General features: G+C 38.5%; 1 protein-coding gene and 1 pseudogene across 4 annotated transcripts in view; both read right to left on the bottom strand.

Annotated features, from left to right (window-relative positions):
- Trpm7 (transient receptor potential cation channel subfamily M member 7) overlaps positions 1-19,733 on the bottom strand; it is a 119,699-nt gene that overhangs the window by 44,547 nt on the left and 55,419 nt on the right. For all 3 annotated transcript variants that reach the window (XM_008831805.2, XM_029562957.1, XM_008831807.2), the window contains 9 exons: positions 17,395-17,495; positions 13,467-13,601; positions 11,197-11,250; positions 6,778-6,918; positions 5,862-5,996; positions 4,565-4,845; positions 2,966-3,194; positions 1,481-1,636; positions 1,258-1,401 (listed from right to left, as the gene is read on the bottom strand). In XM_008831805.2, coding sequence (XP_008830027.1) covers positions 1,258-1,401; positions 1,481-1,636; positions 2,966-3,194; positions 4,565-4,845; positions 5,862-5,996; positions 6,778-6,918; positions 11,197-11,250; positions 13,467-13,601; positions 17,395-17,495 — 1,376 coding nt within the window. The remainder of the gene's footprint in view (positions 1-1,257; positions 1,402-1,480; positions 1,637-2,965; positions 3,195-4,564; positions 4,846-5,861; positions 5,997-6,777; positions 6,919-11,196; positions 11,251-13,466; positions 13,602-17,394; positions 17,496-19,733) is intronic.
- Positions 7,477-9,616, bottom strand: LOC103733048 (annotated as a pseudogene). The gene has a single exon (XR_001872419.2). The product of XR_001872419.2 is annotated as a polypyrimidine tract-binding protein 1 pseudogene (transcript).

Raw genomic sequence — 19,733 nt, forward strand, 5'->3', positions numbered from 1 at the left:
CATGAACAAATCCCATATTCATCCCAGCATGAAACCATTTACAAACTGGCAAATGTTTAATACTGACCAAAATAACAGAAAAAACAAAAGCACTTTGTTTTCCTGGTAAGGGAATAAAAACTGATTCACTCAAGCCAGACATGGTGATACATATATCTAAGCCCACTACTTGGGAGGTAGAGGCAAAGAGGGTCAGGTGTTCAAGGACAACCTCAGCTAGAAAGCAAGTTCAAAATCAGCTTGGGCTACATGAAATTTTGTCTCTCAAATAAACCAAACTCATTTACGCAGACACAGGCCGTGGTTTAAAGTAGGAGCTACTTTCACGTCTTAAGGCATGCTCAACCCTAGAGAATGACATCAACGAAGTAGCCAACTAGATGTTTCTAGCACCCCCAACCCCTGGTGAAGATAACTAAATGATGAATAAAAATTACATTTCAACATATGAATATATTCTCCTATGGACTTATATTTTCTTTATTCCACCAGTAAAATCCATTTTTTTCCAAAAACCAAGAGAAAAAGCCAATGTAGTCAGTAATGAAGCACATGATTAAATAAAACCACGCTGAGTCACCTGGACTACACAGCAAGCAGATCTATTTCTAAACTTCTGTATGCTACCTGCAAAACCCTAAAACAGTTTCTTTGGGTTAATCTTTCAGTATTACTTATTATTACTGTGTGTATATGATATGAGGTGTGCATGTGCCACAGTATGCATGTGGAAGTCAGAGGACTTGGTTTTCTCCTTCCACCTTTATGTAGGTTCCAGAGATCAAACTACTGGGGTTGTGAGGCTTGCACAGCAAGTACCTGACATACACATTAAACCATGTCATTGGCTTTGGAATTACTTTTGAAGACTTTCTCCACCTCCAGTACTAGAGATTGAATGTAGGGCTTTGCACAGGCTAAGCATGTAGCTCTATCACTGAGCTACCTTCCAGACTTTATTTTAATAGACAATTTACATTTGTTACCCACTATAAATGCCTATGCTCACCATGTGATTTAATAAAATTTTATTTCTAACTACAACGTGGTGTTTATCTTTCTAGATACTGACAACCTGGATGAAAAATAAGCCAAATTTAGTGCTCCTTTAATAAATGTATTTTCAGTGATCAAAGTTATATGAAGACTAAAGATTCCCTAAAAAAGCATTATTTTTAAAAAAAAATATGTTCTTCCTAAAAACAAATAACCCTCCCCTCCACCAAACCAAATGATGCATGTAATCTAAAAACATACCGTGTTAAACCAGAATTTTACGATTGGCGCATGATAAAAGGCATAAAACTTTCGTGTGATTGGAAGCTTTTTTGATTTTATATGTATCTCCATTTCATTCTTCCCTTCACTACTGTCCAAAATCCTTACTTCTTTAAACACTTCCTAAAATTAAAAACATAAGTGTGTGTAATTTGTATTTATTCATAACAAACATATTTATTATGAAATCTTTCAGCCTTACCATGGGTATCTCATCTGCTATGTTTTGAAAATTATTCTCACTGTCTTCCATAGTCATCTGATGAGCATCTTGAGATTGTGGGATATGGGACATTTCAGCCTTGGTTTTATATTCTAACATTAATATGGCAGGTGGAACTAAAATGCTTAGTATGACCTGAAAATTTTAGAAACATAAAAAAGTTTGCATATTAAAATCAATCACCTTTAACAATAATAAAACTGTAGAAGTGTATGAAAAATAAAAAAATCATTTTTATTTATATACTGTATCATTTTAGTATTATAACGACAACATAGATTTAATAATCATTATAGACCTGTTCTTGAAATAAAATCAGGTTACATTACTGAAGTGTTTTCTAAAATCTCTCTAAACAAAACGTTTATTTCTAAAACTAGACAAAGCTAAAAAAATCTTTTAATTAATTAATGTTATTTTATGTGTATGAGCATACTGCCTACATGTTATGTAAGTGTACCCATGCCATGCAGTACTCGAGGAGGTCAGAAGAGGGCATCGGATCGCCTGGAACTGGAGTTATGGACAGCTGTTGGCTGCCATGTGGATGCTGGGAACTGAACCCAGGTCCTCTGCAAGAGCAGCCAGTGCTCTTAACTGCTGAGCCATCTCTCCAGCCCCAAGTTAAAAATCTTAAAGTGTGAAGAAACTACTGTATAAGATCTTTCTGTTACTTATTCCTTCACCATTATTTAGCCTGACTTCTGCCTTCTAATTTTTGTATTTTATTAAAAGATGTAAAAGAGGCAGGCATGGTGGTGCACGCCTTTAATCCCAGCACTCGGGAGGCAGAGGCAGGTGGATCTCTGTGAGTTCAAGGCCAGCCTGGTCTACATAGTGAGTTCCAGGCCAGTTGGGGCTACAGGGAGACCCTGTCCCAAAAAGACCCCCACCTCAAAAAAAAGATGTAAAAGAGAACGAAAAGAGCAGTTTAAAGAAGTATCTCTCATGATGACAAAGCTGAAAGGACCAGCCATTGTATCCAAATTCTGAACCTTAAACTCTGGACATATGGATATACTGTTACTATCAACTAGGCACACAGATACATATTTCTAATATATTTCAAGTATCTGAAAGTAACACAAAAATTTAGTAGATAAGTATGGAATTATCGAATTTAGGAATAATCCTTAAGAAAACCAATAACTCTACATGGCTACTTAGGGCTATAAATGTCAATACCCCCCATTTATTGCCTTCATACTTTTGGCTCAGAGAGGAACATACATTTAATACTCAATAGTAAAGAACAGGTATACATTTAAAAGAGTACATTATATACCACTTCGGATGAAATGCTGTTCATTCCAATCACTTGTTTCCTTATCCCCACTGTCATTCTCACAAATCAAGTTGTTTTACTATGTATATTAGAAAAATTCATCTATACTTTGTATCTAATCATACACTTTAAATTCATTTATTTTTTGTACCTTAAATCTAACGATTTTTAAGATATACCTTATACCAGGAATTTTTTCTCATATTCAATCGTCCCATCCACATATCAGATAACAACATCTGTGTACAAGTGTGGGCTACAAAAGGTCTAAGTCTTGAAGAAACTGCTAGCTTAAGACAAGTTGAATTACTCCAGTTTTTCAGTTCATAAGTGAGCAATTTCATAGCCATGGTTTCATCTTGTCTGAAGGATTGTTCCAGTAATTCAACTGCCAGTTGGCCAAAATCACTTAAAAAAAAAAAGCCAAAGTATACTCAGATTAATAAACAGCACGGCACGCTAGATAGAGACTCTAGTACTCCATTCCCCAACAAAAATGAAAAAATAAAATGTAATAAAAAATTTAAAAACCCTCTATTACTGAATTTATCTACACTTTTAGCACAGAAAATGCAATTTTAACCAAGTAAACTTAGACTATTTTCACACACACTAAATAGAATTGTGAAGCACTAGAATGACAGTAGCTCTATGCCCTGATATCTTGATCTACGAGAAAAATCACAAAATACTAAAATATGTTGTATTAAATCTAAGTGTGACTAGGTGAACCCAGAGCATTTTTCTCCTAGTCTTTTTTTGGGGGGTTGTGGTGGGAGGAGGGCAGGGTCTCCCTGTAGCCCCGGCAGGCCTGAAACTCACTATGTAGACCAGGCTGGCCTTGAACTCACAGACCTGCCTCTGTCTCCTGAGTGCTTGGACTAAAGGCGTGTACCACCGCGCCCGACCGACCTGGAATTGTATTTTTCAGTAGGTGTTTCCCTAGTCTTATAAATAAAACTAAATACTCTTACAGGGAACCAAAATTAACAATGATACAGCATTTTACTCAAATTTTTCTCTACATTGTATTTCCAACATGAAAATAGGAAAATTGTGGCTAGAGACTAACGACCATAAATTCCTTGAATTCCTACTAAGCAATCATAAGAGTTATTTTCTTCCAAAGACAGCCTGTTTGGGGACAGGGAGGTTTATGTATCCTGTACAAAACTTCCTCAAATTATCTTTCCAGATTAATATGAACAATATTTCCCTGAGTAAACTGTAAACTCATCAACTACTTTATTCTTCAGTACTTGTGATTCCATCATCCAAATGTCCTCCTATTTCCTTAGAACACAGCTCAAATTTCAGGTCCTTTCTTTTCCATTCCAAATGGAGTTCTTAACCTAATGGCTATTATGTATACTTATTAGCCTAACTTCATTATCCTCTTTTCTTTTTGAAATGTTTAATTCTGTAATTGGAAACAAAAACAAACCAAACAGCAGAAAGTAGTCTTCCCAAATTCTAATACCTAGTGCATTAAGAATAATTTTGTCAAGCCGGGCACGGTGGCACACGCCTGTAGTCCCAACACTTGGGAGGCAGAGGCAGGTGGATCTCTGTGAATTCAAGGCCAGCCTGGTCTACATAATGAGTTCCAGGACAGCTGGGGCCACAGGGAGACCCTGTCTCAAAAAGACAATAAAAAAAAAAAAAAAAAGAACTTTGTCTTAGTTATTATTAATAAAGTTTACCACCCATTACTGTTAAAGGACATAGCGCTGTAACACTACTCAAACACTATTTCACATTTTTAAAATATCACTTACTTGGAATATTGTTTCAGTTCTTCTGAAGTGTCATCTACCAGGTCACTCTGCTTTGCTTCATATGCCATTGAACGATAGATCTTACAGGCAACTAAAGCTTTAGCCATTGATTCTTCACCATGTTGCCATAAAAAACGGGCCATGACCTGCCTCTTCATAAGGCAAGCCCAAATTAACAATTCATTAAGTGGATAAGGAAAGCGCTTGGTTTCTGGGTCATCAATATCTACAATTTCATCTTTGGTTCTTTTCTTTTTTCCTTCTTCCATAGTTGTATCAATCTTCAAAGGAAAGCAAATGCTGTAAGACTCATTACAATAAGGTCATATGGAAGGCTGGGACTATAGCTCTGTGGTACAGAGCTTGCCTAGAACACAAAGGGTCTTGGATCTGATGTCAAGCACCTTATAACAGTAACCATAGTAAAAATAAATGATAATCACATTACTGAAAATTTTTTATTGAATATCCTTCACTCAACTTCACATGACTATAATGAAGCAAATTTTATAAACCTTATTTATAAATCAACAAAAGTATTTGTAGCATAAGTTTTTGAAGACTGGCAAAGGCATAATACTTCAACTAATATCTGATAAAGTAGATTTTATTGTACATACTTTTTGAGGGCAATTCGTTTGTTACAAATATGTAATAAAACTAAATCACTAAAAAAATTAAAGAATTGGGGCTGGAAAAACAGCTCAGTGATTAAGAGTACTGACTGTTCTCGTAGAGGACCTGGGTTTGGTTCCCAGCACCCACACGGCAGCTCGCAACTACCTGTAACTCCATTTACAGGGGATCCAACCCACTCTTCTAGCCTCTGTGAACACTGTAAGGACAAGGTACACTTATATACATGCAGGCAAAACACTCAACCACATAAAAAATTTTTTTTTAATTAAAAAAAAAAAATCTAAGGCCAGCCATGTTGGAATATACCTTTAATCTCAGCACTCGGGAGGAAGAGGCACGTGGATCAAAGTGAGTTACAGACTAGCAAAAACCAATAAATAAATAAATAAATCTATTTTCAGAACATACTATGAAAAACTCATAGATCCTTAATGAGTATCTCTGGGAATGGGAAGGGAAAATGAAGAGCCAAAGCTATGAAATATTTCAAACCAAAAGATAATTCTCAGTAAATCAAAGTTTTTACTTAATACCAAGTAATTAGTAAAAGAAAACAACAACAACAACAACAAAAAAAACCAAAAAACAAAAAACCTAAAAGGATATGATATTAAAAAGCTAAATAAATCTATTTTATTTAAAGAATAAATAAACATACCTTTGGTCTGTAGGGCTGGGCTGTTTTAATGAAATGATTATGTCTCATTTTTTCCTTTTTATCTGCTCTATTGCCAAAAGTTTCATGACTCTTTCGCAACTGAGGAGTACTGCTGGAGGTATTTCGACCAGACCTCTGAAAATGAGAGCTTATTATCATTTACACACTTAAATATGCTGACATGTTATTTTAAAAATCCAAGACAATTTATATATGTATTCAAATGTTTGTCTATGTATAAAAATGACCGGTTTGGGACTTTAATTTTTTTGCCCTTTTTCTTTTGAAACATCTATCTCACATGTGACCCAGGCTAACCTTGGACTTGAGAAGCTCTTGCTTTCATCTCTCCAGGATCACATGTGCAAGATAATGACTGCGTTCATTCAAGTCTCAGCTTATGGTCTCTCTCCCTTCTTTCTGTAATGGGAGTCTCTATGCTGCCAAGTCTGATCTTAATTAAGTTTAAAGGTTCAAGTCATTGTTCTCACTCAGCCACCCAAGGAGCTGGGACTACAAGTGTTTGCTACCATACCCAACCTATAAAATATTTTTAATTACTTTTATTTGAAATGTCATATTAAAGACAGTATTACTGTCACCAGTCTAATATAGCTATGCAAACTAGGGAATTATTCTACCCTGGAACTACTTCCAGCCCCATAACTCTTTTTAGTGTTTTAGTTATTCTTTTTTTTTTTTTTTTTGAGACAAGGTTTCACAATGTAGCCTTGGCTGACACAGAACTCATTACGTACATCAAGCTGGTTAGAAACATACAGTGATTTTTTTTTTTTTTTGGTCCCTGACTCCCAATGCTGGGATTACAGGCACACTCCCATTATACCAGACTCCTGTAAGTAATTCTTAACATTTAAAATGCAAAATATGAATTATCCCCTCAAACTGCACGTACTCGATTATTTCCACCAAGACTATTATAAATTAATCGAAAGCGTTTTCTTGTGTATGTGCATCTGTAGGTTCCTCCCATAAGATATTCAATCACGAGTCCGATATCAATTAGAGTGATCTTGTATCCTGGAGGGAGATTACCCTGGAAATAAAAAATATTGAACAGACAGTGAAATATTACTCAGTATTGTCATGCCATGGCTAAGAATGTAAGCCCCACTCTCCAAATTAAGAAACGATTATTTGTTTTTAAGTGGTTGGGCTGCTGTTATCTTTACATGAGAAAGGAATGGCTTGCTTCTTTTGTGAGATGAGGAGATTCTGACATTTTGTGGTCTGAGTCAAAAGTATAACCTAAAGCAGGAAGATACCTGATTTTTTTCTATTTCCCAGTATTTCATACAGAGACTATAAACTATAGTAATACATATAAATCACCAAAAATTGCATTTTATTAGAAAAGTAATTATTTGTTAATTATGTTTTCAAAACTAGCCCAGAGGTACTCTAAAATATTTTTAAAAATATTTTATTACTTTTATTTTATGTGTATGCATGTATTGCCTACATGTAGGTTAAGTGTACCCATGTTATGCAATGCCCATGGATGACAGAAGAGGCTGTTGGATCCCCTGGAACTGGAGTGGCGGAGAGTTGTTAGCCGCCATGTGGGTGCTGGGATTCAAACCCGGGTCTTCTGCAAGAACAGTCAGTGTTCTTAACCACTGAGCCATCTCTCCAGCCCCTCTAATTATCTTTTAACAAAAGTCATATTGGCTATAAAAAGTTACTTAAAACCGTATCTCTTGCATGTAAATGGAAAGATTAGGTCATCTGGTCAACTGCTCTAGGCACAGGCATCTGACCACACAGGTCTAATATGAAGGATGCAGCTGAGCACGGCCAGAAGGAGAATCACATCATTTGATTTTGGGGTGGGGAGGCTGCAGCAGGACACTGAAGGCGGAGGTGGAGGTGTTCTGGGGCGCCACAGCCTCACGCCTGGGCCCCTCAAGGCATGGCACCGGCCTATCTGGGCCACAGTGGCCCAAGCTGTTGCTATGGTGAGGTAGGCTAGATTTAATTTTTTTAAAAACAGGTAAACTGATCTCTCTTTAAAAAAATAAAATCTCTGGTGTGTAAGGTCACTTCAGCTACAATTGGGTGGCGTCATAGAGTGCGGACTAGATGGTAGACTTGGAGAAGGACAAGTGCAGGTGGTGGTTCTCGATGAGGTCATGGTTGTACAGCTCAATCGGTGCCTGCACTGTCTCCTTCATGGAGCCCATCTGGATCAGCACCATCTTGCGGTCTTTTTGGAAGAATTTGAAACCTTTGACGGCACCTCCATTGCTGGAGAAGAGGTTCTTCAGGTCATCCTCAGACACAGAAGGTAGGATGTTGGAGAGGTGCAGGGTAGCTGAAGATGGGTGGGAAGATGTTCTGGAAGTTCTTGGAGCCAGGCTTCTTGAAGCAGTGTAGAGGGGAGCTGCTGTAGTCCTTGGTCCTGGCCCTACCGCAGCAGCTGCATACTCTGGTGCTTGGACAGTGTGATGTACACCTGCTTCTCATGTAGTTTGTGACATTCAGGTGGCTCATAGCCAGCTGCGCCTGGCTGCCATCTGCACTAGTGCATTCTTTCTTGTTGAACAGGATCTTCACCCGCTGCACTTCACCATAGACACCAAAGAGAATAAAGAGGCTTTGGGGTGTGACTCTCTTGGGGTTCAGGTTGCTGACCAGCAGAATAGAGTTCAAGGCTCCTGCCAGGCCTGGGATGGTGATGTGGCCTGCTGCAGATGGTATGGCCAGCAGGGCAAGCCAGGTATGGACATTAGGGACAGAAAGGCCTGCGGCCTGGGGGATGGCAAAGGTGGGAGGGAACCCGGCTCCTGCATACGGAGAGGCTGACATTATACCAGGCACACCAAAGGCTGCGGCCTTGGTCTGGTCCAATAAGGGATGGCTGACCCCGAGGGCAGGTCTGGGCACATGCAGTCGCGGCTCTTGTCATTGTTGTACTTGACATTGAGGCTGGTGAGCTCTGAGAGGTCAATGTGCAGCATGCAGCTGGCATTATAGATGTTCTGCCCATCCAGAGACAGCTTGGCATGCTGGGCGCTCACAGGGTCGGTGTACTGCAGCAGTGCCCAGAACTAGCTGTTTTTGGTGAAGATGATTATCTTGAGCACAGTGCCGAACTTGGAAAAGATCTGGTGCAGCATGTCCAGGGTCATGGGGTAGAAGAGGTTCTCCACAATGATCCTGAGCACAGGGCTCTGGCTCGCCACTGCCATCCAGCATCCACAGCCGCGGCGGAGGCAGCCAGGGCCAGATTTCCCGACTGTACAGAGTTTACTGCCTTCAGTGTGCCTGGTTCGGGAAGCTGTCGGTCTTGAGCTCCTTATGGTTGGAGAACTGGATGTAGATGGGCTGACCTTGCAGCACAGGAGACACTGAGGTGTAGTAGCTGACTGTGGTGTTGGCCGCCTCCTCTGTGCCCATCTCAATGAAGGCCTGGTTCTTGCCCTTCAGCATGAGCAGGTTAGTCGCCTTCCCGAAAGGCAGCCCCAGGGAGATGACCTCGCCCTCCGTCACATTGCTAGGCAGCTTGCACACGTGAATGATTCTGGAGGGGACACCCGCACTCCTGCTGTCCTTTTTGAACTTCTTGCTGTCATTTCCATTGGCTGCTGAGGCCGTGCTGCCACTCATGATGAAGGGGCCGTTGCTGATGCATGTGGAGAAGAGTTCGTCGGATCCCTGCTTTGTACCAACTGCTATGTCTGGGATGATGCCATCCATGGCACACCGAGCAGACCTGAGGAGGACTGAGTGGAGGCGCAGGAATGCACCACATAGGTTTTTATATCCTTGTCCAGGATTTAACTACCACTTGCAACTTTATTTTCATAGGGCAATAAATCAACTTGCAAAAAATTTTTTAAATATAAGCCATTATGAGTTTGGAAAACTTGCACCTTCTAGAATTTTAAAATTATTGATTTCCTCAAATAACATCAAAGACAATCTATCAGATGATTGTCATTTAACTAGTTCTGTTCTTGCATCACGATCATTCCTCCAATTTTCTTGACTATATCTGAATTTTAATATATTGTTTTCATCTTTGAACTCTCTAATATGTATATAACTATATTTATTTCCATTTAAGATTAGGACAATGTGTCCATAACTCTGAAAATAGCAGTCAATGAGGTACACATTTTTAGTGGGTACATTTTATAGTATGTGTAATATACCAGAGTAAAGCCACAAAGAAAACCTCCTGCCAGGCATGGTGGTACACGCCTTTAGTTCCAGCACTGGGGAGGCAAAGGCAGGTGGATCTCTGAGTTCCAGGCCAGCCCAGTTTACATAGTAAGTTCCATGACACCTGGGGCTACAGGTGTCTCAAAAAAGACCAAAAAGAAAAAGAAAAAGAAGAGCTGGTATAAAACTCAGCCAATTATTTTAAGTCTAAGTTTTTAAAGTCTAAGTTCTTCTTATGATATTAATGATATCAGATAAATCACAAACCACAAAAATAACATTTTACTTAAAATTTTTTGTTTATTAATAGTACACCCATACAACACGAAAATTTAGATGTTTTAAAACATTTAAATTACTATGAGCAGCTAGGTATGGGGGCACAAGCCCTTACTCCCAGCACTCTGGAGGCAGAGGCAGGCAGATCTCTTTGAGTTCAAGGCCAGCCTGGTCTACATAGTGAGTTCCAGGCCAGCTGGAGCTACAGGGAGACCCTGTCTCAAAAAGACCAAAAAAAAAAAAAAAAAAAAAAAAAAAAAAAAAAAAAAACTACGAACATCCTTTCATTTAGGGCTATAACCTGTATTTGATACCAATTATTTAAATGGCTCCACAAATGATGACAAAAGTTTAAAACTATTAATTCACAAAGATCCCAACAGGAGAAAAAGAGAAGCACTATATGAGTTAGATCCTACAGAATGACCATGGGGAGGGGTCCAGTCACCACTGATACCAAATTCTAAAGAGAGCAGAGGGCGTTTTTTTTTTTTCCAGCCATGAAGATCACTACTTAGTATATATCACTCAATTTTCTTATTCAATAACCTTTAAGTAGAGACAAATTTCTAGGTTGGAAATTTCTGAGAGAAAGAAGACACATGCTATCAACAATCATCCTCTTGTGGACCAATGAACGCCACACAACATATCACATCCCATCTTACACGACTAGAAGCTTAGGGAGTTGGTCTTAATTCCAAAAGCTGTGCTTTCTCTTGATTTAGATACAGTAAAAGCAAAGACAGTATTTTATCTTGTACAAAAAAACTCTCAGTTGAATTGCTATTTTAAAAATATGCTTAAGTGCGGGGCAGGGGGTAAAGTGTTAATGACTATAATATTTTTTCTACAACAAATTTCTTACCTGTTTAACATCTCGAACAAGATGCAATAGCATTGGATTAGTTGGACCTTGTTTCTTTAGGGAGAGAAAAAAGCAAACTATTATTTTTGTTCAAAATAAACAACTTCCTTTTTTTGCCACTTACAGAATTTACAAGGAGATTCTAGAACAAAATCTAAAAACTTGCTTTGCTAATAGGATCATTTTTTTTTCTAATTTATATTTGTTTTACATTCAGGGAGAAACCTATCAATGAGTAAAACCTAGCAATGAGTAATTCTTTTAGTTTTTACAACCATTAACTGGAGACAGAACATAAACAAGATCCAGTGTAACTATTCTAGGTATTATTAGGGGATAAAATAGGTGAAAATAAAGATAAAGCTTCTTTCAAAAGCTTATAATCCCCGGAGGAAGACAAAGTTTTCACTATTCATATAGGTTTCTTGGAAGTAGTGGCACAATATTTAATCTGCTTTAAACAATGAATAAAATTTCAATAAATGAAGACTAGATAGAAGAAAAACAGAACGAGCATCAACATAGTAACAAATGTTTTTTAAAAAAGCTTGTATTTGGGGCTGGAGAGATGGCACAGTGGTTAAGAGCACTCTCAGAGGACCTAAGTTCAATTTCCTGCAACCACCTATAACTCCAGCTCCTGGGAGAACCGATACCTCTGGCCTTTAACAGGTACCTGCAATCATGTGTACATACCCACGAACAGACACATATATATATACACATAATTAAAAACAAAATCTTTCTTTTTTTTGAGTCAGGGCCTCACTGGAACTTAGTATGTAGACCAGGTTGTCTTTGAAACCAGAGATCCACTTGCCTTGCCTCCTGGATGCTGGGATTAATGGCATGAGCCATCATGTCCAGCAAAAGCTTGTATTTTTAGAAAATGGCAGATGATATAGTCAATATATCCAATGTTTGTGGTTGGGAAAATGGAATAAAAAGGTCAAGAAAGAAAGAAAGAAAGAAAGAAAGAAAGAAAGAAAGAAAGGAAGGAAGGAAGGAAGGGAGGAAGGAAGGAAGGAAGGGAGGAAGGAAGGAAGGAAGGGAGGAAGGAAGGAAGGAAGGGAGGAAGGAAGGAAGGAAGGAAGGGAAAGAAAGGAAGGTGGGACTAAAATGTGGCTATCACGGGGCATGGTGGCACAAGGCTTTAATTCTAGTATTCAGGAGGCAAAGGGAGACAGATCTTCCTAAGTTCAAGGCCAGACTAGTACAGGAGTTTCAGGTCAGGTGGGGCTACAGGGAATCTCGGTCTCAAAGAGGTAAGTAGAAACTGATGAATTAGTGGACATACATAGTTTCTGAAGAGAAGTCAGTCAAAGAACTTGGATTTGGCCAGTGTGCCTTGAAGCAAAGCTCAATTAAATTCAAACTAGAGCCACAGAAAACCCCTAAGATGTATTTACTCTCTCCAGTGGCAGTGTTATAAACTATGAAATGAAATGAGAAAGGTTTTTATAAGCTTTTTACAAGAAAAATGGAAAACAGCAAACTAAAAGGATTCCATAAGGTCAACAACCATGAAAGTAAAAAGAAAAAGGAGGAAAGATAACGTAAAAGTTTTCCATTAAACAAAGCAGTCAAACTGGGTGTGGTGATATATGCTCCAGAACTTGAGGTTGAGGCAGAAGGACCAACGTGAATTCAAGGCTAGCCTGGTCTACAACGTAAGTTCCAGGCCGCCAGGATTACATAGTGACACCCTGTTTCAAAACATAAAACGAACAGAAATCCACAAAGAAGTCAGAACACAAAATAAAACATCATTCTCAGCTGGGCATGGTGGTGCATGCCTTTAGTCCCAGCAGAGGCAGGCAGATATCTCTGAGTTCAAGGCCAGCCTGGTCTACACAGTGAGTTCCAGGACAGCTGGGGCTACACGAAGACCCTGTTTCAAAAAGACAGAAAAAACAAAACAAAACCAAAAAACTAAAACCAAAACAAAAACAAAAAAAAACAAAAACCAAAAAAACAACATCATTCTCTAACTAGAAGTTGATTCTATACTTTTAAAAGGTGTAAGTGAAAGGAAAAGATGAGTTAGCAAGTCAACATCACTTTTCTACACAGCTATGTTGAATGGAAAGGGCTTTTAAAACAGAAAAGCAGTTTAGACTGCTATACAACCACCCCACACTAAGAATGGCTGCATTTTTTCCCCTTATACAAGTCCAGAGATTAGAGCCTCTATTAGCAGGAATGTACATTTTCAGGTAAAGAAAAGATGGTCAAGTGAAACAGAAAACAAAGAATTTTATCAGACTTACAGTGTTGTAAAGTTCTTCCAGCCTGGGAATGGTGAGGAATTTATGCATGCTTACTCCATTTTCAATAAGAAGTTTTACAAATGAAACTCTATCCATTACAAGGGCATCAAGCATAGCTTGTTCCAAGGAGCCAACCTAGAGTATCAAAATTAATAAATATATTTCACGTTTTAATTATGGTTTTCTTCTAAATAAGTCTTCATGATTTATTTATGTCTACATGTTCCAAATAGTTTGGGACAAAAATAGAAAGATGCAAAATAGTAAAAGGATAAAGCGACGATTTTAGAGAAAGAATAACATGATTAACCAACGATTAACGTTTCACACGATTTAACACAGTTCCCCAAACAACATTATACAAATGATATTTCTGCTAAGAGACTGAATGTTATATGGGGGTGGGGTTACAAGATCCATCATCAATTAACCTTGAAGAAAACAGGAGCCAGAAAGATGGCTCAATTAGGAGAGGCACCTGCTGCAAAGCCTGACAAGTTTATCCTCGGAAGCCACATGGTAGGAAAACCAACATCTTCAAATTGTTCTCTGACCTCCACAAGTGCTGTGGCTCAGAGCACTGCCCCTCGCAACTGTGACCCCCTAAAATAACTAAATGTAACAAAAAATTTAATTTTAGGGAAAACATACCTAGAGCAAGAATTCTCAAACTTTAAGAAAAAAATTAAATGTGTGTGTGTGTGTGTGTGTGTGTGTGTGTGTGTGTGTGTGCATGCGCGCATGCACACAAATGTAGAGGTCAGACGACAACTTTCCAGGAGTTGTGGGTTCTGGGAATCAAACTCATGTCATCAGAATTGCCAGCAGGTGCAATTACTCATCTCAGGTGCAATTACTCAGAGTCATCTCCCTGGCCTAGAAATATTTTTTTAAATTTATTTATTTATTTGCGTATGTGTATGACTGCTTTGTGTGCATGTATGTAAGTACATTTGGGCACGCAATGCCTACAAAAGTCAGAAGAGGATGTCAGATCCCCTGAAACTAGAGTTATAGAACAACTATTAACTGCAATGTGGGTGCTGGAAATCGACCCAAAGTTCCTCTGCAAGAGCAGCTAGTGCTCATAACTGCTGAGCCATCTCTCCTGCCCCAGAAAGTTATTTTTGAATGAATCATTTCAATAATTGGAATCCGTTTCTAATTTATTTAGTTTATTTTGAAAATTATTTTTATGTGTATGAGTATATTGCCTGTATGTATGTTAACACACCTGTGTTGTGTTATGCCTGTGGAGGTCAGAAGAGGACATTGAATTTCCCTAGAACTAGAGTTATGGACAGTTGTTAGCTGCCATGTGGGTGCTGGGAACGGAACCTGGGTCCTCTGCAAGACCAGCCAGGGCTCCTAAATGACTGACCCATCTCTACAGCCCCCCATTTTTTTTCAAAACTGTGAGGTAAGATGGTCCTTAGTTACCTTGTTTTAACAGAAATTATGTACCATTAAGGAAAAAAATCCTATCACTTGGCAGCAATGTTGACAGCCTATGTCATTTCAGTTTAATACTGATCCGTCAGCATTTGTCATTATCTCTTACAAATTTTTGAACCCATTTATAAACTTTTTAAAAGACTTCCTAATCAAATTAACTATTGGAGACACATGAAATGTAGAGATCTTATTTTATTAATACAAGGAGTTTTAATAGTATCTATCACCACTGCTTCTTTATACTTTTTGTTGAGACAGGGTGTCTAGCACACTCCCTGTGTAGCTGAAGATAACCTTGAAATCCCAACTCCCCTGCCTCCACCTCTTCCAGTGCTGGGATTTTAGGAGTGTGTCACTATGCCCAGTTTATGCAGGGCTGGGGATGAAAGCCAGGGCTTCAAGTAAGTTAGTAGGCACTCTACCAACTACATCCCAGCTCTACTTTTAGTATTTTGGCACTGGATGACCAAACAACAAAAAACCTTTGTGAAAATTAATTCTAAAGTCCCCGTTTTTCATTGTTATTTAAAATTTTACTCAGATTCTGGGGCTGGAGAGATGGCTCAGCAGTAACCAGCACTAGCTGCTCTTGCTGAGGCCCCGGGTTTGATTCCCAACACTCACATGGCAGCTAACACTGTCCTAACTCAAGTTCCAGGAGAATCCGACACCTCCTGATTGCAACGGCACTGCACAACAAAGGTGCACTTACATATATGCAGGCAATACACTCATACACATAAAATAAAAATGAATAAAATATTAAATTTAAAAAAATCTTAGATTCTATCTTCAGAGGTTTTCCACGCAAATTCTCTATAGTACCTAACATTACTATCTGCAATTTATTTTCACCTAGTGGAGGATTTGGTAAATATCTTTTTATTTACTTGATAACCACATGTATTTACTATACACATGGAATTTCAAGATTGAAGGCACGCTCTTTTGGGCTATATTTCACTATTCAGTTCTGTTATAAAGAAAACGTTTTGGGGCTAGAGAGACGGCTCAGCAGTTAAGAGCACTGACTGCTCTTGCAGAGGACCCGGGTTCAATTCCCAGCACCCACATGGCAGCTACATACCATCCTTAACTCCAGTTCCAGGGGAATCCAATGCCCTCTTCTGATCCCTGTAGCACTGCACAACACGGGTGCACTCACATACATGCGGGCAACACACTCATACAGGTAAAATAAACAACAACAACAACAACAACAACAAAATTTTGATGTTATACTTAAAAATAAGGCCTAATTTACAAGAAAGTAAGAATTTTCCATTTTTTTCCTCTGTACTAACAGCCTGTAATTTTTCAAGCTACATTATTCCTCTTTTTACTTAAGATCATTACCTTCTTACTCCTATCACATTCAAAATAATTCTGATCTATTACTTATTACTATATATGTACTGTAACCTTAATCTAATACCTATTTGATCCTCGGCTCCACTCCAAGGGACAGGTAAACATAGTTTACCTAGTCTCCCTCGGGAATTAAGGCATATAAAAAAAAATTAGGCAGGTGATTTACAGGCAGTGATTACAGTAGTGAAAAAAAAATACTAAAAAATATTACTGACCTCTTAATATTTACTTTCTAGGAATAGAAAGACAAGCACAAAGTTATTATCAAGATATAGATATAACTTAATATCTTGTACTTGGGACAGAAAGGTAAAATGTGACATGTAAATCACAGTTCCAGCAAACACTTTTCTTTTAAAAAAACACATTATGTATCAGTTGATCTTTCTTTTTTTTTCTGTTTTTGGGTTTTTTTTTTTTTGTTTTTTTTTTTTTTGTTTTTTTTGAGACAGGGCCTCCCTATAGCCCTAGCTGTCCTGGAACTCACTATGTAGACCAGGCTGGCCTTGAACTCACAGAGATCCACCTGCCTCTGTTTCCCTAGTGCTGGGATTAAGAGCATGCACCACCACACCCAGCTTTTTTCTGTTTTATACGTATGAGTATTTTGCCTGCAAGTATGTGAGTGTACCATATGTCTGCAATGCCTGAGAAAGCCAGAAGAGGGAGCTGGATCCCTTGGAACTGGAGTTGAGACTGAATGTTAGCCACCATGTGGTGATGGGAACTGAACTGGGTCCTTTGGAAGAACAGTAAGTGTTCTTAACTGCCAAGCCATAAATCCAGGAAACTCCTTCTTTCATCATTCCCATCTGTATGGGGGACTAGTTCTAGGAACAACCCTCAGATACCCAAATTCAGACAGTTAAATTGTAATAAAATGGTGTATTTACAATAACACAAATATTCTCCAGTATTCTCTAGGTTACTCACACTATCTAGTATAATAAACAGATGTATATACCATATTGTTTATGGAATAAAGGAAATGCCAGTAAATGTTCAGTATAGATTAAATCAATGAAGGTCTAACAACATGGCACACTACTGAGCACCCCTGTACTTAATTTCATTACATTGTGTATTTAGATTATTTCCATACCAGCCATTGTTGTCCATAAACAAATACGTGATTTTTGGCAATGTCAACTCGGTCCCATGCCAGTGTAAGAATAAGCTGGTCAAATGCAGATGCATTAGTACCTAATTGAATAAAAAAAAAAAAGTTGCAAATCTCCATTAATGTGTGAACACTTAGGAAATCTCCCTAAATACCATTTAACTTAAGACAGCTGGTGTCTACCACCATTCAGAAGTACATGCCTCAGAGAGCTAAGGTTAACTCTAGGATTTAGTATTTTACTTTTTCAGTATAGAAACTACACAGCCTCATTCATTGGGGGAACAAAATCAGAATGCAGAAACTGAAAGGAAAACAACAATCATTTATTCCTATCACAGACCTAGTACTAAAATTCTCAAAACATATCTTTTCAGGTACTTTTCTGTGCATATGTAAGTTTCTTTATATACTTTAAATTATTAATAAATGGGATCTGAGCCAGAGAGATGGGTCTGTGGATAAAGGCAACTACCACCAGATCTGGTAACTTGAGTTTTATACCTGGGTCCTATACAAGGAGAGCACTGACTCCCTCAGGTTGTCCTCCAACCTCTATACATGAACCATAGCAAGCTTGTGTGTGCATGTGTGAGAACTCTACATACTAAACAAATACAATGATTTTTTTTTTTTTTTTTGGTCTTTGTGAGACAGGGTCTCTCTGTAGCCACAGCTGTCCTGGAACTCACTATGTAGACCAGGCTGGCCTTGAACTCACAGAGATTTGCCTGCCTCTGCTTCCCAAGTGCTGGCATTAAAGGCATGTGCCACCACGCCCGGCTATAATGATTTTTTTTTTAAAAAGACTTATTCAACAGAAAAAAATTTTATCAGGGGAAAAAGAAATAGCTCTGGGTACAGTGTCTGTGTGCTATGCAAGAGTGAGAACCTGAGTTTAGATCCCCAAATCATTTGTATAAAACAAGCTGGATGTGGCAAGCACATCCGCAACCCTACGGCTGGCTTGGGGATTGTGAGAGGGTGTTGATACAGATGGCTCCCTAGAATTTGCTGGCCAGTCAGCCTAGTTGAATCAGTGAGCTCTAAGTGTTGCCGCAACCCTACGGCTAGCTTGGGGATTGTGAGAGGGTGTTGATACAGATTGCTCCCTAGAATTTGCTGGCCAGTCAGCCTAGTTGAATCAGTGAGCTCTAAGTTCAGTGAGAGAAAATTGTCTCAAAATATAAGGTGGAGAGAGACTGAAGAAGACGCTTGGTATCAGTCTATAGCCTCCACAGACACATGTGCACAAAACATTAATAATACAAGTACACACACATGAACATGCACACACAGAGAAATGGGATCATAGCTGAGCACGACAACCAATGTCTATAACCCCAGAATTTGAGACGTTGAGGCAGGGGGATTGCACTAAGTTCAAGGGCAGGAAAATTACATAACAAGACCCAACTGAAAAAACAAGTTAAATGTATTTAGTAGCTTCCTGTATGTGCCTCACTATTTATCATACCAGTTTTCTCCAACACTATATATAGCTTTACCTTGCATTATTACCTTTAAACAGAAAATAATTAGAACACTACAATAAGCAGATGTTCAGGTTCTTTAGATTTTTTTGCCAAGTATATTTTAGTGCATGTTTATTTAAATACAGTGATTCTCTAGAAACTAAATTGCTGGATATAAGAATATTGCTTTACTCCTTTTGATATACTCCAGAAATAAGTTGCAGCAAACTTCTACTATTCATCAAAAGTATAAAAATACCTACTTTGGGGGCTGGAGAGATGGCTCAGTGGTTAAGAGCGCTGAATGCTCTTGCAGAGGGCCCAGGTTTGATTCCCAGCACCCACATGGTGGCTATGAATGGTCCTTAACTGCAGTTCCAGGGAAATCTGAAGCCTTCTTCTGAATTCTGCAGCATTACGCAACACGGGTGCACTCACATACATGAAGGCAATACACTCATACACATAAAATTAAAATAATAAAATATCTTTAAAAATACATACTTCTCCATTGGGGAGTGGGGGTGGTGAGCAAGAGGCAGTAATTTTAAATTTATTTTCTATTTTAATATTCTAATACTGTATTATAATTCTGTATTTCTGCCAAACATTTGGATTCCGCAAGTTTTTTAAAAACTTATTTATATTTTATGTACATAACTGTCATGCCTGCAAGTGCAAAAGTGGAACTGTGTCTTGCAATGCCTACAGAGGACAGAAGAGGTGTTGGATCCCCTGGAACTGGCGTTAAAGATGGTCATTAGCCACCATCTGAGACTGGGATTCGAACCTGGGTCTTCTGCAAGAATACTCTATCTAGAGGTCTTTGTTTTAGGAAGGTCAGCT

Source organism: Nannospalax galili, unplaced genomic scaffold (assembly GCF_000622305.1).
Source record: "Nannospalax galili isolate Female #2095 unplaced genomic scaffold, S.galili_v1.0 scaffold735, whole genome shotgun sequence".
Lineage (NCBI taxonomy): Eukaryota > Metazoa > Chordata > Mammalia > Rodentia > Spalacidae > Nannospalax > Nannospalax galili.